General features: G+C 39.6%; 1 protein-coding gene across 2 annotated transcripts in view; it reads left to right on the top strand.

Annotated features, from left to right (window-relative positions):
• Nucleotides 1–21,994, top strand: part of grip2b (glutamate receptor interacting protein 2b) — a 160,050-nt gene that overhangs the window by 60,918 nt on the left and 77,138 nt on the right. Inside the window, exon 1 of one of the 2 annotated variants that reach the window (XM_044024394.1) lies at nt 7,453–7,871. The exons of the other annotated variant lie outside the window; for it this stretch is intronic. Within the exon in view, the coding sequence (XP_043880329.1) occupies nt 7,733–7,871 (139 nt within the window). The 5' untranslated portion in view covers nt 7,453–7,732. Of the gene's footprint in view, nt 1–7,452; nt 7,872–21,994 lie in introns of those variants that run through there. 2 annotated transcript variants of the gene reach the window in all.

Here is a 21,994-nt window from a genome sequence, read left to right as displayed (position 1 = left end):
ACAGGAGTAGAAGGATACGGACGACTGTAGACAATACCCTGAAAAAGCACGGATAGAAATATAAAGAGACAGCTCAATGAAGAAATAGCAGGAAAGAAATCGGGGTATCATCAACAACAATCCGAGATGGCCCAAGCCTTTATGGGGGCCTAAGCTGAATTTGAATGGGATCCCCCCCTCCCACCACCTCAGAGTAACCAGTGCCCGACTATTATTGATCCAAATGTGACACTATAAATTGAACAAAAAGTGACCTAGTATTAATTTGCGCTTTCGTACCCAAAGTGACAAGTAAACTAGCTTTATTGATGTGCTCTAAATGAGCACTCGTCGACTCCAAAATTAAACCAGATAACTTAAGCTCAACACTATCTAGATATCTAAATATATCATACACAACTAACGCACGGTTAACACACACACAAGCGAAGCCAGAGGAAAAAGACAAAACTGCCTCAACACACACTTTTGTATCCAGACACCCACGCGTGCTTTGAAAGTCCTTAGGTCATTGTGTTAATTAATTAGCCTGTACAGCAGCCCAGCATGGAGTTAATTAGAAAGTCTCTCACCTCCTGCAAGGCTCATAGATACCATTGTTTCTTTTTCATTGTGTCTTTTTCATTGTGTGTGCACACTCACACGCATACACACGTCGGACAGTCTATTGAAGTGGCCACTGAGTGAATGATGTGAAGTAAATCTTCGCTTTGTGTCTGTTTGGCAACTCTTTACGGATGAGAAGGAATCCTGCAGTCTGGTCATGAAGTGGAAAGAAAGAAAGACAGAAAGAAAAGCCTTAGGTCACACGGGGGCTGTTGCTATATTACAGTTTTCTTCAGTACAGCATGATGTCAGTTTTAGAACAGACAGTAACGTTGGGTCAAATAGACCATAAATTAGGGTACGTGCTAAGTGTGGCAACAGTATGATGGGATTGACACTGGGTGTCGCACATGAGCTGTGTTTCCATCATGGTTGTGCTCGGTTTGATACAGTACAGTACAGTTTGGAATGGTAAAGCCCTGGGTCAGGCTTGCATAGCGTGACATCAACATTGAACGTGTTTGTCTCAACGAGACATCAAGCTTTGCGACTTCCATGGGACATTTACGCCGATCGCAAGGGAGTGACATTTTGCTGTCGCCCAATCAGCTGACTCTCATGGGTGGAGTTACCCTGACCGTACTGTACCCCATAGGAAGGGCATCAAAGAATGGAGCGGTTGGGGCAGGTTGACAAAAAGAACACAATTTAAAGCTTCACAACAGGAGTTCAGAAGTGGATGAAGTCATTGTGGGTTGACACTTATTTCCTAAGGCTAAATATCAAATTCTGAATTGGCGGTTTGTGCTCTCTGAGTGCTTTATTGTTGTTGGTAAAATCAGAACATCATTTTTCACAGTAAAATATTTGGGCACTTGGAATCAGACGAAGAAAATATAAAAACATGTCTCTGATATATTATGATTAAATTATTAACTATAGCTCATGAGTTATCAGAGAATTAATGCCCTACAGGCAAACAAATGAGCAACATTAGTCTGGTTTGATTTCAATGCTAATTTGAAGGTATAGTGGGAGCTTAATTTCTTTCTGAAGCTATACTGAAGTAAAGCTGGCAAATAAATATTCCATGTTATTTATTTTGTTAGTCTGTCTTTCTTAGTAACGTTACATGAAAACTCCTTGTTTGCGTTTAGATCCATTTAGAGAGAGAGAAAGGCACTTCAAGTAAATGGCAGCACAGGTGCACAGTGCACAGATATCACACAGTGGGCCAAATTCAAATTCATCACAATTCTCCACTGGATCTGAGACGGTTGCGTTGAACAGGCAGGCATCAGTCCACAGTATTTTTAAAGGGTAACTTGCAACACGAGACACTATAGATCCTTGCAGGTGAACACAGTCAGCTGCTGTGCAGACACTGGCATCTCCATCACTTCCACTCATAGTAATCCGAGTCATTTGCCACGTCGTTTGCTTTTGTCAGCTCGGTGCACAGGTTGGTTGGTTTGCTGCTGGCACTCACATCAACAGGAGCTGAGATGTCAGATATGTATCTGCACTGAAATCCCTGCGGTTATTCACTTTAGAATTTCTTTATGCTCAGACTTGACTGTTTTATGATTTATTTAGTTTGTCTTCTCCATTTGTGGAAATTGGGCATTCTCATCAGGTAACCAAGCAGGACAAATATCCTGTTTTTTTTTCCTTTTTTCTTTTTATAAATGCTAATCAGTTTTAGGTCTGGTTCTGATAGGATGTCTGGTACATGTTCCAACAATGATTCTTCTGCATTTTATTTCCTGTTTTCCTCCTCTCTGAGTTTCTCACCCCAAACGCAGCCTTGTCGCTGCCTTCCCTCTCAATATATAGTTGCCAACATGGATGGTGATGTAAACCCAGGTGGTAGTGACGATAATCACACAACCACCCAAACTCGAGCTTGTGCCCAAAAAAAAGGATCGGGATTGCAGACTTTCGGCAGTGCTGTTGCTAAATACACCAGACACCAGACAGATATGTCGGTTTGATGCTTGTGCCTCTTTCTGTGACGAATCAGTGCACGGCAGTCTGACGACGTCATGCAATTTCCCTGGTTATGAGCTCACGAGTCGAACTTGTGGAAACACGCCGTATGTCACATAAGCCACTACAACAATAACAATAAGCCCATTTTGCAGGGCCATGTTCAGGGCCACTGTTTGGCACTTTACTTGAATGCTGTTATTTTGTTCATGAGTGCAATTTCGATTTGTGAAAAAAAAATCGTGCCAGAGAATTGTGATCTCAATTCTAAGCAAAAGAATCGGGATTCACATTTTTTCCAGAATTGTGCTGCCCTGTCACTCAGGGAAACACAGCGCAGGTGATATTAAATGCATTTGTTTCCCAGCTGATGGTGCTGCTGTCAGCAGCTGTTATTCTTGTCGTTCTTTAGCTGGATTTCTTTTATTTTTGAGAAGCCATCTCTCTGTCTTGCCATTTTAAACTCACTGGTTCACACGTCAGACAGAGTTTATTATTTTGTTTTAAACTAACCCATGAGACCACAGACACCGACAAAGTAACTCACTAACATTTATCCTAAGGCATATCTTATCACTGATACAGACAGTGATTCCCAATTCCCATTCTTAAAAATTAATTTTTTTTTAAATTTTTTTTCTCCACAGTGATCTGTAATACAGACATACAGGCACTGTCACCTCTAATCAGCACAAGTGCCGGAACGCCCCCACTCTCTGTGTTCTGGGACTTGAACAAATCACCGGGTATATCACAGTTATCATTTGGTTTAAATTTAGAGCTCATTTAGTAAAATTATGATTGGTATGTTTGAGAAAATATTAAACATTGTGAAGAATGGTGCAGTGAAATAAAAGCAGCGATAGATAAAATGCTTTTGAACTTCAACAGTGTCAACGATCATATCATTTTGACTTTTCACATAGTTACAGCGTCTTCTGATCTGGCAGCCTTCAAAGTTTGCCGGCAGCGGCGGCAGCAGCAGCAGCAGCAGCAGCGGCACTGACTGTGTAGTTAGTGAGATGATGCCACCGTATACCAGCTCACCTAATGACACTTCTGGAAACTCTTAATGACTGGGAGGAAGCCTGATTATGGGCTAAGCTAGTTAGTGGGACATCATTCAAGTGGTGACAAATTCAGGAAGAAGCATCGTCATCAGAGTAACAGAAATGTTTACTTATCACTATACTGTAAAAGAAAATTCATTTATTGTTATTGTTAAAAAAAAAAATCTGACATCTGATTTTGATGAGCAACAGGATCAATGAAATTTCAATATTTAACACACACATAAATGAGGCATTTCCACTTTATTTTGTCAAAGTTACTCTCAAATTTACTGACATTCCATTGTGATGTATGACACTGAGCCTCTCTTCATTAAACTTAATCCATCCATTTGCATTGCTGGACAATATGACTTGGGCATCCTGTGTATGTGTGTGTGTGTGTGTCAGGAAATGCTGCAGTGTGTGCCAGACAACTCAACATTATCTTAGCGGCACACACCACTCTGCTCCTCATGACCCATTTAACTTTCTCTGTACACCACTGACAGACTCCTGTTACCCATGGCAACCCATTGGCTGGAACACACATGTTTAAAAGGGGAATTATTGTGTATATTTGTGTTACGAGAGGGAGAGAATTAAGCATAAGTTTGCCATGATGACATGAGAGTACTTTTCAGGGAAATGTGCCGTGTTTACCTGAGTTGACCTGAGTTTACCTGAGAATGCTCTGGAACTTCTCAGAAATATATTACAAGGAACTACTTATTCATCACTTTGAATTTATGAAAAACGCTAGAGAAGCAGTGTGATGCCCCTGCACATGATTGGAAATGTACATGTAGGTCAAAGCGAACTTTAAGGTCAGAGAAGTTGGTGCCTGCATGGTTTAATACAATCAAAAGTGGATAGGTTACATATGATGTATACACAGGTATAGTGAGGGTATAGGCCTGTGCATGGGCTCCTGTATTCAGCTGCCATTCCACTCCGCTTCCACTTATAAGTTTCTGTTCTTCAAATCCTTTTCCCTTAGGAAACAATAACTAATAACGTGTGTGTGTGTGAATGGTTGTCTTGATTGTGTATGCCTTTTACACTCTTACCATTTTCTGTGCAGAGCATCAATGCAATACAAACAAGCCAAGTCGTTTTTCCCCACCAGTAGAGAGACACTGGGAGAAGCAGCCCAACACTTTTCTATCACAGACTGAGAGCTGGCAAATAAGTTTTTGCTGCCAAAACATAAAATATTTTATTGTTAGACTTGGACTTGGTGGTAAAATGGGAGCTGCTCATGGAAATGTGTTTCGATTGAGGATGCTTTGGTTGCCCACCGATAAATTCTCTGTGTAGAGAACAAAAGATTCAGAACATGTTGATGGAAATGCAATGGGTGTTTGCTGTTATAACGATTAGCCATAAACTTGCTTGTTGTGAAAATACTATATCTGGTCTGTCGTTCAATACCAAGTCTTCTGCATGTCTCGTGTTGCTTCTTACACTATTAAATGGTCTGTAAGTTATCTGTATTTATATATTGCTGCCTCTGGCAGGATACTACGCTGTTCATCTCTATGGACGTATACTAGACAACACATAAATCAGGCAACTCGTCTCCTCGCCTGCTGTTTTGTCATAAAATGAAGATGCCTCGGGATTCTAAAACAGGGTAACAGGAGCGCTTTTTACGAAAAGAACCCACACAAGTCTTTATGTTCTCTTTGTGTATTTATGCATATATGTATATATAGATATATATATACATATATACACATATATGTATATATATGGAGAGAGAAAGAGAGAGAGAGAGATGGAGAGAAAGAGTTTGTTCTGCAGTTTTCAGCTGTAATTTGTCCTACTTCCCTGTTCTGCTGCTCCCTTGCTCTACTTCTATCCACCATTACCTTTTTCCGTTACATTTGCACGTTCTCTCTTTCTGTCCCTTTTCCTTTCCTAAATACTACAGGGAATGTAAGTGTTTAAATGTGGATCTGTGAATAATCGTTTAATGTCTTCAGCAATGCAAGACTCTTGTACAAGTCACCTCAGCTCTGGCTTCTCATTAAAGCTACAATTGCTCCATTACAGCTATAGTGCTTAGGCACTGGCACATTGATTTAGCGAGAATCTCTCCACCAGCAGCTGTGCAGAAAGTATGCCCTCAGTATTCCACAGGGGAATTAAACAACTTTCTAATCTATTTGAACTAATTTGGTTTGTTTCTTTTTTTTGTTTCAAGCCTAACCCCTGACCCTTAAAATATGGTGAATCGAAATGTTCTCTATACGTCAGGCACATTATGGTCTAGAATGAAACCAAACTGCTAAGCTAATATGGCAATTACATGAGTAAACATTGTCATGTGGCTGTTGAACTTGTTGTGTTGATTGAGGAATGTGGATTTCTCCTTAAGGATCATTTGTGACTGAAACCTTCCCACAACAGACACAGGCTGATTTTTAGGCTATGAAGTCAATAATAAGTCTTCAATTATTAATAATTATTAATTTGAACCAGAAACAAAACCGATTTATATATTCTCTAATGTCTACAAATCTAAAAAATGTAGAAAAACAAATAAGACAACAACGATGATAAGAATAAAGTTTTTGGAAGGGGCCTTTTGCTTGTCTGCTACCCACCTGATTTGCATTATATTGGAGCCTGATTACAACATGTGTGGACCACACCCTTACTATTGATAATGCAACATTAAAATAACGATGCAATAACAATTAACATAAATTGGTTCAAACACAGTTTCACAAAAATGATGTGAGCCCGCGAGCTAGTTCAGGCAGCTGCAATTTTATATCCACAAGACATGCTAGAAAATGCTCTCCAATTTTAGTTTAAGCTGTCAAATTTCCCATCTCGCCACCCTGCACTTGTGCTTTAAGCTCCACCTTCACCCCAGCATCCACCTGCAGGCTCCAACTGGGGGGGGTTAAGATGTTTGCTCATCACACCCTGATATGTCACTGCAAACACATTTGTGGAGAGTTGGAGCCTGGATGCCAAAACTAAACAATTTGTATTGGGATGCAAACATTCTAACATTCAAACGTGAGTTGCCTGATTTCATTCTTGTGATATTAAGTGATAATATTGTGTTCTTTTGTTTCATGTTCATCAGACCAATTCTATCCAGTGTCTAAAAAACCTATACTACATCGCGCCAGATTATAATTTGAGAGTTTGTGTACATTAGACATAATAAGCGGATTATTGCCTGATAAGACAGTCATATGGTGGCAGGAAAACAAAAGATAAGAAAGGCAGTGGGAGTGACAGGAAAACAAATACAATAAAGCTTTTTGTTACTCCCTTATGTAATGATGCCATTTTTGACAATGTAACCCTTGATATCAGTTTGAACACAATTTAGTTTAGTTTTTGTTGCACACAGATGAGTTGCATGAAAAGTAGCTGTGCACATTAGGAGATAGATAAACAATGATTTGGAACCAATGAAAGATAGGTAATGGGAAAGAATGGAACAGATGAAATAAACTATGTGAAGAGAAATTCAATGACAAAAGAAAGGGAACCAAATAAAAATATGCAAAGGAGCATAGAGGAGACAATGAACATGATGGGGCCATGGTGGCTGTCGTGGAAAGAGACTGCTAAGTGACAGAATGAAAATTGTGTGTGTGTGTGAGTGTGAGAAGAAGAAGAGAAGGAGCGAGAGAGACAGAGAGAGAGAGAGAGATAATGAAGCGAATAGCAGCACACTGAGTCTTCTTTCAAACTGGAAGCACCGGCTGATAGTTGTCAAGGCTAGATGTGGTGAAATGGGGTGGGTGGGCGGGCTAAGGGTACACAGAGAGAGAGAGACAACGAGCAAGGGGGATAGAGCAAGAAAGGAGGGGGAGAGTAAGTGTGCTATGTTTCCCTTCCACCTTCCACTCCTTCTTCCTCCCAGTTCCATGTTTGCTTCATTCTTCGGGATTATCCCTAAGGTGAAGAAGAAAAAGGAGAACAAGGAAGGAATAACAAGAAACAAAATAAGATCTATTTCTGTGATTTAACAGAGACAGGAAATTGTACAGTGGTGAAAGTTATCAAGATTCACTAAAGATTACACAAAAAGGAGAAAGCGAAGCGGCAAAGGAAAGCGATCCCGGGAACGTGCACCGCATCTGCTGCTGACAGGTGAATCTCGGTGAGCCAACATGGACAAAGTGGAGCAAATAAGGAAGATGGTGAGGAAGATGTCACCGAAGAAGAAGAGGCGAGAAGGAGGGGGAGGAAGAGGGGGTGGACCCGGAGAGCTGAATGACAAATTCTGCCGCTTCAGCCTCTGCATCAGTGGTAAGAGGTCACACCACTGTGTGTGTGTGTGTGCATGTGTAGAAAGTTTACACTTGGGCTGCTGTCTCGAATGTGACTTTTCAAATTTGCAAAATTAAGGTTAGGGTTATTAGAGACACTAAATTGACTGTAAATTGTCTGTTAATGGTTCATAAGCTAGTGACCTGTCAAGGTTTACACTGACTTTCTCTTAATGTCAGCTGGGATTGGTGTGATGGATGTGTACGAACGTTATTGTGTCTCAAATAATTTGGAGATTAGAATGCAAACATGTCCATGCACGTGCTATACTGACCAGAAATGATTGCTGGTTAAATAATTGTTTCCTTTTGCAGGGACAGAGACGCTGTTTTCCTGTGACATAGTGTTTGTTTTGCATTGCTTTATAATGAAATAGTGCTACAATTTAAAGAGTAAATGGTTTGAACGTACCACGTTCTCCAGTCTTGACGACCACTCAAAACTGCGCTCTACAGTTTTGCGATCCACCCAGTAGTCGATGCTATAATTTAGATACCTCATGTTCTTCAAAGACTTTGGAAAGCATTTCACTGAGATTTTCGGAGATTTATTTTTAAGTTGCTTTGATCATACTAAAATAGGGGAGAGAGAGAGAGAGAGACTTGTTAGAGGAATAAGTGTATATGTATGTGTGAGACAGAGAGAAAAGTCTGAGTGTTGTTTTTTTTCTCCGACCCTCATTTATATTTTATCAAACAATACTTCTATAATCTCAGCCAGACTTCACACTTCAGCAAACAACCACCAGAGAAACAATCATCACACTGCAGGCAGTGAATGGTACCTTTGAAAACGAGAGGGGAACGTGAGTGTGTCAAGGCAAACAACAGCCAAATCACCGCTCTGTTTCTCACAAAACTTTTGCCATTTGTTGGCTGCTTTTATCTCCTGCGTCGGACAGCAACAGGAGGTCATAAATGTTTATTGCGCCTTGATTGAGTGCCGTGGGTTGGACCAATGGATTATTTCACCAGTGTATTGTATTGATATTTGCCTCTTGCTCTCATGCTGGATAATAGTCATGCAGATCATATATACCTCTGATTTATTCGAGGTCATTTCACCAGTGGTCAACTGTGAAAGTGTCTCAATTTTGATGGCCAGATATTTCTGATATTTCAGCTTCTGAGTTTGTTTTCAGACCACGTTCTTCTCCATTCCTCATTCCACCGGGGCAAATTTTAGTCCGCACATGTCTGCCGCTGTTTATGGCCATGAATTGATAAAATCTGCTGTCATTTTGACAGCGCAACAGTAACCTGAGAGCTGTATTAATAGAAGACAGGGGAGCATGAAAACACACATAAAATAACAATAATAAGGAACAATAAGGAAAGCCTCTCTTTCTCCCATGTTCTCTCTGATTGGCAGTATCATTGGACACCATGTTGGATATCCAGTAGTCCTTGGTTAAAAGCATTTTTAGAAAATAAAAGCCATCTCAGTCAACGGCACACACATCTGACAGTACGAGTCAACCTATCTTTTTAAGTTCAGGCAGGCCTGATTGTCTTCCTCTTGCCCAATAATTGTAGCACCTGACAGATGGCGATGGGCACAGTGCTCAGTTGAGTGGAGACAGACATGCAGCTATTTGCCTGTTGTCTCAGAACAATAGCTGTGTCTGTGCATATGTGGGTAGTGAATATGTTTTAGGCAATCATGGGATGCTGGAAAATAACAACCTTGCCTTGAGGGCAGGTTGGACCATCACATCTGTCTCACATCTGTCAAATTTCCTCCTCCAAGATGGCTGTGTGCCACAGGTGAAAGCAGCAAAAGTGCCAGCTGTTATATTTTTCGAAATCAGAATGAGCACAGGAGCTGTGCACTGTAGCAGAAAATTCAAATTTGCCGTCGGCAAATTGCTCGAAGGCCAAGGTGAGTGACAGATATAGAAAGTAGCTTGGATTAAAATAGCAGCCAATATGCTGACACGTGTATTGTATATGTTAAAAGGAACATGCTCATGTGCAGAGACATGATATAAACTCGCTGCCAACACTTGACAGTTTATGCAAATATTTGGTAAAACGAGAGGAGACAATGTGGATGCAGTTTTTGAGAAGGTGCATCCTTCTCAAATAGGGAAATGTATTACGTGGAAGTAAATATAGTACCATGAGGCATTTATGTTACCTTGACCTCAGGTTATAATTAAATGCAAATAAATTAATTGAAAATGTTTGCGATAGCACTGCCAATAATAAAAAAAGTTGGAAGCTCTTCAGTAAAAAAAAAAAATTGCCACACAACACATATTTCACATGCTAAGAAAAGAAGGGGATATGTAAAGATGTCTGTTAAGCAGAAAACCAAATTTTGATAACAAATGTTGGAAACTCAGGGACTTTTCTGTCCTCATGGGGACCAGGTGTTGGTCCCCATGGTTAAAGTTAAGAATAACACTTTGTTTAAGCTGTTGTGTGTTGGACCTTTTCAGATTTGGTTGCTGAGCTTCTACAGAAACTGGCAGATGATGCAAACTCGATAGTCGGCCACATCCTAATCCACCACTCAAAGCTTCACCTTACCTGGAGCTAAAAACTCATTAGTTTTGTTTGTTTTTCCACTGCTGGCACCTCCAACCAGCCAAATCAAGAGTGTTTTGTTGAGTTATGCCATATTGTATTACATCATTGTACTCAATACTCAAAAAAACACATCTCCACTGTCTTTAAAACTCATGCAGTGTCAAACTTGCTGTTTTTGTTTTGCACATTTATTCAGAAGACTACATGGGACTGTGACAGGGATGTTCTGGAAAGAAAGGACACAATGATTCAGTGTTTGATTGGTTTATTATCTTCAGTGACATGTTTATTATTATTAATATATATTTGTTTGATTTAGAGTATATTTGGAATACAGTATATTTGTGAGGAAATTATTTGTTAATAACCTAACCCAGCTGTACTAGTTCAACTACAACTGAGTCTTATTCATTAGGGGAGGATGCAGTGGGTAATTGAAAAGGCCTGAGCTGAGCAATTAATCATTCTCAAATTGAAATCACATCACATCATTATCAGGCAGTGTAGAGGGAGCTGAGATACAATGCAACCTCTCTGATAGCAGACCTGTATGTTCTGACTCTCACCTTTGGCCGTGTTTTAGGTTGTGAACGAAATAATAACGTTGTGGGTTTCTTCCTTTTGGGGGTTTTCAAGGCGCACCATGTGACAAGAGAGGTCAAAGTAGACACAGAACCCAGTGAAGGGATTTTTTAGTAAAAATAATGAAGGTTGCAGCTGAATTCAGGTTTGGTATCTCGAGTGTGCACAAACAAGCAGCTAAATTTAGACGTTAAAACCTTAATTTCTTGTGCTGATCTCATCTCTCCACACCCAGTCCTATAATTTATCTAATTTCTTTGGTCTCTCTAACATTTCACTATTTCTCCTTTTGCTCCCTCACTCTCTCTCCCTCCCTCCTGTGTTTTTTCCCCTGTCAATTGAGTCTCTCTGTCTGAAAGTCTATCAGCCTGACTTCACATGCTGATCTGCTTGTGTCACAGATGTCTAATCTGGTGAGCAGATAGCAGATATTTAGCGCTCTGTTCACTGTGACATTCTAATTGAAGTATCCGGACTGTTTACATTTAGCATGTGAGGTTCGTTTGCTGTCTCCCACAGCAAACGTTCGTGATTTAACCATGTGGAGTGTTTTTAGCTAAAATTAGGAATGATCAAAGTGGGGTTTATCTCTGGCTCAGTCTCTTACCTTACCATTCACCTTTGTGTTCAGTATCCAACCAGGTGAAGGTCTCACTGCATCATAGTCACTACAGTCTCCATAGATTTATTTGACTTTCTGGATGAAGAGCAGACATCTTTTTATAACAAGTCCATCTGACTCACCTGGCTCTGATGTGGCAATATCCTTCCCATTTGTAATGTCTGGGTCAAAAGGTCAACTGTTTGGCAGACATGTTTGATCACCCATCCACACGGCATGCTTTCTGCAGGCATTAGAAATTACAAATGACCAACACCTAGAACTGTCATTACTGGAAAAGGAGACCCTGGCTCTGTAAGCCTATAATTCAACCAGAGTGTTTTATTAAAACTGTCTGATAGCTGAAAAGCGCCATTTTCTCATAAACGTGTCATTTGTTGTGCACGGTTTGGGTGACTGAAGATTCCCTAAATAGAGTTTGATTTCTCTGTGAAATTGGCAATTTACTTCTCCTTTGAAACATCCGACAGCAGGACAGGTTGATTCATTTCACCTTCTGCACTGGAGCTGATGAAGTTGAGCCATTAACAGGAGTGACTGAGTTGTGAAGTGCTGCTTTAGATGAGATCTGGAAAGAAGGAGAAACGTTGTAGTGGTTTGCCTGGATTTGGCTCAGTTTGGTGGATGTTGCAAAAGCTGCTCCTAACGGTATTTTCTCTTCTGTCACAACTGTCATTTTTGGTCGTTTTAATACACTAATTACTTTTGAAGTTTACACACTTGCAATATTTACTCTATGAAACATATTTCTGCAGGGCAATCTCCATTTGGGTTGGATTTTTGGGTGGAAATTGCCCTGTGGCAATTCCTCTCATGCCCACAGGGAGCCCCCTTCACACAACACCAATTTGTTTTTGGTTGTATTTCACTGGATGCTGAACATGCCGACTTGGTGCCGAAACCACTGAACTTTTCCTGTAAAATGTGATTCCAATTATCTTGAATTAGCAGCAGTGTCTTGACTGACTTTTAGAAAAATAATATTAGACAATTAAAAAGATTTAGTCAGTTTAAGCAGCAAAGATTCCACTACTTGTTGTGTTGTGAAGTGGGTGTAATTCACAGGTTTGCGTTGGGTTATATATGTGCCACTGATAGAGACAAAATACTGCATTACATCAAAAGTCACATGCACTTCACAGTTAGTGTTACATTCTTTGTGGATTTTTATACAAACCTGGTTCATTTAGGACACAACACCTTTTGGAACCAAAGACGGATGAGTCCTTCAGTCTAGCTGAGTGAGCACAGGTCTCTGCTCTGAGGTAAACAGAGGCAGATGCAGCAGGGAAATAGAAACTGCTCCAATGCTGTTGTGCACAGGGCTTTGTTGGAAAAATGCAGCTACTGTTTTCCTTTCATGGCGTCACGGGCCACTGGATTATGGCGTTTTGTTGCATTGTGGGATTGATTGCAGCAGTGGATGCTGTTGCATACTGTTACATCAGATGTTGAAAAAGAAGAAAATTGTTCAGAGAAAGGGGGGGAAATAGGATCGGGTGAGGCAGAGGGAACAAAAGAGAAGTATAAGGAAAGTGAAGAAACATGAATAAAGAATGGGAATTTAGAGGAAGGCGACTCTTGTCACTTCTGGTTGCGACACAGAAGGGGGAGAACGCATGGTTTCAACATCTTAAAGGTAAAAGTTTTAGCAACATCGATTGGTGAAGTTGCATATTGCTGTTAAATATCTCTTACCTCACCCTTCCCTTTCAAGTATAAAGTATAAAGAGAGCAACATGTAGAGAAGACCCAACAGATTGCACAATAATCAAATAGATAGATGGATAGATAGATAGATAGATAGATAGATAGATAGATAGATAGATAGATAGATAGATAGATAGATAGATGGATTGATATGGATTTCAGACAAAATGACATAGGTGGGGTAAAGAAGTAATTAGTGAAAAGATGTGATTGAAATAGAAAGATTAAGATTATCTATCTGTCTGTCTGTCCTTTGTGCTGTGTAAATATTTGTGTGCGACTGTTATTGTTTGTCCTCCTCTGTTTCTGCAGTGGTTTGTTGTTCATGTTTGACTTTCTGCTGTGAGGTGTTTTCACTGTTGTTGTGTTCAAAGTAAAAGCTGTCAGTCGGCCTTTGGTGTGTGGGGTGTGCTTATGTACTTTATGTATCCTTTTTAAAAAAAAAAAAAAAATTTGTATTTAATATTCCTGTCTGTAAAATGGAGATTTAATGGCCAAATATGTTCATGTATCCTTATTCATTTCAGCAAATGTATTTATAGGCAGTTTCATTGTTTCCATCTTTATTTGGTATTGCAGAAATAATAACATAATAAATATATAACTAAGTATAGACTAAAATACTACAGTGATTTTGTCACAGCTTGATTGCACATTATGCACAGTTTGTTCAGATTCAGAAAATCTGTCTACATTTTGAAAGTTAGTGGCAGTTATTTGATGTTTTACATAGAAGAATGTTCAGGTTTATCAGAGTGTCATTCTTGATGTGACCACTGGAGTGTGTGAGTGTGACAGAGAGAAGAATGTAGCACTGCAACTCCATCTCCATGTCCTTACCTTCTCTAATCTAGAAATTAAGAGTGATCCCACATGTACACACACATACACTACATTCACTACACACGCACACAGACACACACACACACATGCCCTTCATTCACTCCACTTCCTGTTTCATCTCTTCTTGTCCATTACCTCCCATTTCCGTTCTATAATAAACCATGGCTAAGAGAGGCTCTCTTAATGGTTCACTTAAAACCCTTTTAACCCTGACTTCACTCTGCAGTGACTTCCTGTGAATAGAGGAGTCTATATACCGAAATTAGAAGCATTTAATTAGTGTCCATTAATTTGTCTCCATCAGTCACAGTTGTACTTTTAAATATACAAACCTTTTTCTTTGTAGAAAGGTAAAACAATAATAATTTCAGAGCATGGTACTAAAAGTTCAGAGTGGTGTCATATTCCCTTGTAATGATTTAAGGTGTTGCGTGGAAATGTACATTAGTCACACTTTTCAAAATTCAAATTTATTATGGGGGCTTAAAGGGACAGCACACATATTTTCATCTATTAAAATATAATTTAAGACACATGATCGCATCATAGAATGAATATAGAAAGGTGTGTAATGCCATTGATGGCAGTGCAAGACTCACCTGGCTTACAATAAACGTATTGACCTTTACAAATGAGTTGTTTGAATTGTAGCAATATTGCTATGCATTGAATGATATGATCCATCCCTCTAGGTCAGGGGTGGCATTTTCTCCGAATTAGAGTGATCAGGAAGTAGAATAGATAAACGGTTTAATCGCTGATAATATGAAGCAAAGTCTGCACATACACTTTGTGGGACAGAGCTATTCAAATCTGATTAATGTGAAGAGATTGTTTTGTTATGCCATGGTATGAATGTGTATTAAAAAAAAAAAGCCTTACATTTCTGGATTAATGCCACAAGAAGCATCCAATCCGCTGTCAGTGCAACCTTGATATCCGACAGATGCAAAACCATGGGATGAGTTTGGGCTAAATCTGTCATTGCTTCTCCCCATTGGTTGCTGATTTTTTATTTTTATTTTTTTTTTTCAATTCCAAATATCCAGCACTAATGTGATGCTGTTTTATAGTCGAGATCTGACGATGTGGCCTAGATTCAAGACGTGCACACAAACACAAACTGAGAGAGAGAGAGAGAGAGAGAGAGAGGGAGAGAGAGAGAGAGAGGAGGAGAGCGAACACAGACAATGTAGACCACTTTGCCATGTGACACAGGATGTGCTCTCTCAGAGCAGAATATTCACTAAGATGCACACACACATACACGGTATAGTGCGTGGGAGGAGGGCTCACCCTGGTGTATACGCATGTGTATCTGAACACTAAGCCTCTTGCTTTAAAATTAGCACTGATTTCTTTTTCCATTCCAGTCTTACAGGAATGGAAAAATAATCGAAGGGAAAAGGAGACTAGAAGTAGGCTATAACATGTGAATGCAATACCAGGAATAGTAGGATATTAGCATATTGATCTGAGACGGTAAACATACAGTATGGTGCCAACCCTATAGCTTTAATGTTGTATTTGCGTCATCAAATAGAAGTAAAAGTCACAGAAATATCATAATTGGTAATCAATGACATTTGTGTGTTCTACCGAATCCCCAAATAAGTATGAATTGTATCAGCAGTCAGATGCATCATTCTTCTTTGCTCCCTTTCGTCCTTCCCTTAAACGGCTTCGTTTTTGCAACGCATCACAACAGATTATATGTAGAACCTAATTAATCTGTGATGACCCATAAAATAAACATTGCATTCAAACTGCTGATCCAGCATTTGAACATTTTTACTTGTATCACCCATTTGTACCCATAATGTTTCATATTAGGTATATCAATAAACCTGACTTGCTGCTGTTGCTTTTTTTTCAAAGAAAAGCCAGTTTTAAACAGGATTTCCACCATTCCCTTCGTGTGTTTATACACGCATACATTTATATGTATGCGTGTATGACAAGGCCTATGCTCATTACAATGTGTTCATGTGTGCCCTGCAGTAAGAGCAAGTGGGAATCATGAATATTGATGAGGTCATTTGCCGATGATGGATTGAAATGTCAAAGAAAAAACGTTGTACTATGGTTCCCTCAGGGTCCTGCAGGATGCCCCTGTCTCCTCACATCCAGGTTCTTTGGCTGCGCTCTGTTTGCTTCTCTCTGCGATGTTTACTTTTATTGCCTGCTGTCTGGTCAGACAAGAGTAACGTGTTAAAGCCGAAGGTGAAGGGTTGCGAAGGCTAGGGTCTATCATGTGTTTCTGTAGCTCCTCTTATTATTTGTTGAAATCCAGATAGCCAACAGTAAATAAAGTTGTCAGCCGTGTCTGTACTCCTCACAATATTCTTATAAACATGACAAATCTTTTCATTCAGACCACATGAGCCTTACCTGTCTGGTCACCAACTGACCTACCTGCACACACCCTGTCTGTGTGCCTGTGATTTTGCAGTGTGAGTCTTCACAACAAGGCAGATAGGCATACATCACTGATATGGAGACATTTGCCAGAAGTTACCGAGTGACAGAAAAATGACAGAAAAGGTGCAGGCAAAATTTCCTGCTACTCTACAGACAGATTCCAGTGGCTCAAGGGCAGCTACCTTTTCCAGACTTGCAGACCCTATAAATCTTTAATCAATCATTTCCACTCCTACCAACAATAGTGCTTTATCAATAGAAAAAAAATAATAAAATTCTTCACCCAACAAGGCAGTGAGGAGAAATGATGGGTTTGGTTTGGAACCATTAGTCACCTGGAGAGGGGAAAAGAACTGCCATTTACCATTTTGGCAAACAAATCAACTAATAGCCTGATGGTATTGTCATTGTTCATTTATTAATATAATTAACGCTACAAGTATGCAAATTTAAGCTTTTTTTTTTGTTGTAATTCACCCTCTGTTTACTCTTTGTGAACAGAAATAATGCAACCTTATTTGTATGTTGTGTCCTTCATTTGAAAAAAAAACAGGTAAGCAGTTAATTGTTTGTATATTTATTAACAATTGATTGTTTATTTAACTGCATTGTTTTGCACCGTGGGTCTGAGAGGACTGCAATTTCATCTGTGCTGTATGTCGTGCATATGGTACATTTGACAAATAAAACTGACTTGACTTGACTATAATGCTGGCACGGTTCATTTTATTACTTTACTTGGTCATTGGAGGGTGGGCTGTGTCTGATGGCCACATCAGCAAGATATTGAACGTGGCGTTGCACTGGTGCGACGACAACAAACCAAGACATTGAACATGACACAACAGACAACAATTGTGCACATCCAGCAGCGAAGAGAAGGGAGCAAGGGAGTGACATTTCGTGTCGTGGGTGGAGACCTTACCAGTGGGTGGGTGCTGGTTACCCAATTCTTTGTGTTTTCAGTCATACTACAACCTCTCTCATTAGCATTCACCTCCTTCCTCCTCGCATTACACACATTACACAGCCTAACCATGTTCTGATTTGGTTAAGTGTAGAATACTTAAAGAAATATCCTAGAATGAGTATTTTAAACTGAGGCCCGTGTCACTAATCAAACATCAGTGAAAGCGGTTGGAATCTAGAGATATTGAACACATTTTATTAGCATATTTCACTGTCAGCAGCTTTATAGATCCAGTGTGTATAGGAATGATTAACCTTGAATCGTGAAATTGCCAACTGCAGTAAATTGCGCTTCCCAAGCATGTCAGGGATCTATGGCCTTCGCATAGCAGGACTGATGTGGTCCTCAACAAATGTGACAAGTTCTCCATCAGTAATTACAAATATTTTAAAGTTGGATTTCTTTATGGTGTATGCATCGTGTTTACGAGGGTGGAGCCCTTTTTTCTTCATTTGCATTATCAGCTTCTGCTTTATAAGATCTGGCTGCAGTTTTCTTTTTTAGAAATATGGCAGAGCACTATGTTGGCCTCCATAAAGCAAGGTCATTGCATGAGGTAGTGCATATGAATGGCTTATTCTAAGACTATGAGAAGCATTATGTCATAGTGATAATACACACTTACATGTTTATGGGTAGTCTGTTTAACTTCTGCTAATAAATCCTCCTTTATGTTACAAACTGGACCTTTAATGGGGATTGTTCAAAAGCTAATAAACTAAATTGCTGTTCCGAATTTTATAGACACCCAAAAGATTTGATTATCCATGTGATTTTAAACAATGAAAAACAAACATCAAAATGAATCCTCAACTGTATATAAAAAGTCTTTTTATGTGGTGCTAAATGCAATGTTATGAACAAATGCTTCAATCTTGAAGCCTGCATATGCAGGAGTAGTGGAATAAAGTGTCATACCCTGCAAATAACATTTCTGAATTTACAAAACGGGCTCGAAAATTGACATAGTGTACCTAAAATAGTGTGCTGCTATGTGTGGGTGTCGCTCCATTCAGTGTACACACTCTGCTGACTCCTCCAGTCTTGTATTCCAAACCCTGCTGCATCCTCACGAGAACGCCAACACTCTGAGCCATGGAGTTTATGGGTGTGCTGATTTTATTTATTTTTTTATTTATTATTTATTTATTCATTTTTGGAACCCATACTTCCCCTTTCCTTTTATGTCCCATTAATTGTGACTCTCTCCACATACACTTTCATTCTTCCTCCCTCCACCTTTTCTCCTCCACCTCTCATCTGTCCCTTTTTGTTCTATCTTCTGTGAGCTGCAATCTATCGCCCCTCTGAAACCACCACAATTCAGCTGCTTTATTTTGTGCTTCTCTTTCACCCTCTTCCCATTCCATCCTTCTCTCAACTTTCAGCCTCCACTCAATCACAATCCTTATTCCCTCAATCTCTTTTTCTTCCTCCCTTTTTTATATGTATTGTCCAATTTTGCTGTTTTCTCATCCACCTACCTGCTCCTTCCTCTGTTCCCCGCTACAGTTCCAGCATGCCTCCCCCTCTCTGTCTCTTTCACCTCCTCATCTTTCTATTAGTCTTTTCTGCTGCTGAGCCCATGACACATGCTGCTTTGATCACTCTATCATTTTTGTTATAGCTAAACCCTTAACTCCAAACCTCTCATGACACACAGATAGTAAGAAATTGGAGCTTGACAGAAGATGAGAGGTTGACTTGAGGGGGAAAAAGAGCAAGTAAGGAGATTATTTTTTGGGGGATGATAAAGAATGAGACGGCAACAAAGGGAGAGGGAAAGAAAAAGGGGCAGGAAGAGTCAGTAAAAGACAGAGACCAGAGAAGGAGGAAAAGATAAGGCACGTATTTACTGTTACTGAGGTTAAAACGAAACAAAACATCACTGTAGGAAAACAAGGAAAATCATTTTGTTTTTCCTGTAGCTGGAAAATGGAAGAAGACAGGAAGTCAACTGCCAAAATACCTGATGTTAATTTTACTGACAAAGTGTATGTTGCAAGTATAACATCTATGCAATCATGAATCTCCCCATGTACACTATAGCCATGCAAGTAGTTCTGTACACAAGACACATCATTTGGAGACGTATTCCGTATGTTCCCAGGACTAATTAATCTTCTGAATGTGATAAATCACTTAGTTTTAACTTTAGATTCAACTGTAGATGCCAAGATCGTTCAATTAGACCAGAAATGGTGAAGCAGTGTCAGGAGCCTTTAAACTCTGAGAACCATGGATATCTGGAAGAAAAGGAAGTAACACCAAGAGAGCTCACAGGAATCACACATAACGAATATGAGCAAGGAAGAAGAGAGGAGGAAGAGAGAGACAGAGAGTGAAGGAAGGAAGGAGCTTAATTTTATACTACTTCCCACACACAAAGAGATAGAGGGAGAGAGTGAACAACAAGAGTGAGAGACGGAGGTGAAAGATAGAAGGGGGGGGGCTGTGTGATCACTTTCCCCTAGAAGAGAAAAGGACTGGCTTGCTCTCCCTCGTCTCTCTCTCTCTCTCTCTCTTCCCTTTTTTCTGTCATTCTTTCTCTCTCCATCCTTTTCACGCCTTACTATGTCAGACTGAGGAGGAAGACGAGGAAGGAGGGAGAGAGGATGTTCTCGGTTTCGCTTAAGTGCCGCTTAGGGGTCATCAAACACCGAAACAAGGGTACTGTGTGCTGGTGTGCTGCGGTGTCAGGAGTGTGATGCTGTGTGTGTTTTTGATGTTTGTTTGGTCCGTCTTAGATGTGTTTGATGTTAACTACATTGGGCTGTTAATGTGTGTGCTTAGTTTGTATCTGCATCTGTGTGTGTGTGTGTGTAGGTTTTATGTGCGTGCATCTCCTGTGTGTACATGTTTTTATGTTTGTTCTTTGCGTTTTAGAGGAAAGCATGGTGTACTTTCTTCTCTTGCTCCTCCTTCTCCTCTTCCACTTTTTGTAACTTGCACTTCGTTTCTGTGAGACTTCTTTGAAAAAAAATTAAAATAATAAAAAAAAACTGACTGAATGTCCTGAAGAAGCTGCTCACATTCTGACTGTGGTTTGTGTTGAGAGTGAAATACGATCATCTTCTCCTGCGTTAATGTGATTTCCGCGATGTCTCAGCTGCTGTGAGGTGAAATATGAGACACAAGTTTTCCTCCTGGGGGGTGAAGCTAATCAGTTTCAAATCCACAAGTTGTTTTTTCTTTATTTCTGGAGGACTTGATTGTTTTGCGTGAACGTGATCTTCTTCGGAATTTCTTTAGATCTCGTTTAAGCATCTCATTGGTGGAGATGTTCTGGTCCGGGAGGGAATTGATGGACTTGAATTGATGGAGTTGTTGAATTGATGGAGTGAAGCAGAACAAACACTTAATGTCTGTTGGGCCTTTTACTGTACATACAACAACTTTTGCTCCTGGAATGTGATGACTTGCTAAGAGTGAGCTAAATATATGTGAACCATCACAACTAATGGTGAGGCAGATGGCCGGACACTCTGAAAATTATGATCCTGAATCATTATTATTTACTAGGATGTTATTACATCCTCACGTGCTGACTCTTTGCTGGAGAACACAATGATGAAAAATTAAAACCTGTTTCTCAAAGGTGAATTATATTTTTCTGAGTCTATTTAATGCAAATATGTACAATTACTTTTCCTAATTTTGAAGCCCAGGGCTTTTCAACTCTTTTTTTTTTTTTTTTAATTCTAGTTGTTGTTTGTTTAGGCTTTTTAAATATTTTGTAATGTGTTTTAATGTGCTGTGTTTTAAATGGTTATACAGGTTTCTTTAAAATATTTGGTGCCAGGATTTCTTGCCCTTTAAGAGGAAATCTTGCATCTTGAGTAAGATTGAATAAGATTTTTTGAGCCAACTCTTGAATACTGAAGTATAGTGTCCTGCATGTGCTTTGTGTGTGTGTGGGTGGATGTGCGGGTGTTGAGCTCAGTAACTGGCTGAATCAGTGCCAGTTCATGAAATTTTATGACTTGTTATATGAAAATAATGACTCTTTTTTACTTCACAAATTCTCTAATTTTGTGAAATCACAGAGGGGGAGAACGTTTTTGTGTTGTTTATTTCATCGTATTGTTTATTTGGAACTTAATTGTTCAACTAAAACTTAATTTGTGTGGTAACTTCAAGCAGCAGCCAGTGATGAGCGTGTGACAGCACTTAAACGTGGTGAATGCAATGTATGAATAAATAAATATGTGAAGTTAGCAACAAACAAACCAAAAACTATTATATAATCATTATTGCACATGACAAATGCATGCAAGAGCAACTTCACTGCAGAAATAAACAACACTTAGAGCTTGTTCGTCTTTAGTATTTATTGTTTCAATCTTTTCTTAAGAACAGCAAACGTGCACGGCTTCTCTTGTGTCTTTCATCTTGTTTCAGATGAAGTAGGTTCTCTCAC

The sequence above is a fragment of the Solea senegalensis genome, linkage group LG4 (assembly GCF_019176455.1).
Source record: "Solea senegalensis isolate Sse05_10M linkage group LG4, IFAPA_SoseM_1, whole genome shotgun sequence".
Lineage (NCBI taxonomy): Eukaryota > Metazoa > Chordata > Actinopteri > Pleuronectiformes > Soleidae > Solea > Solea senegalensis.
This window is presented reverse-complemented; position numbering and strand designations above follow the sequence as displayed.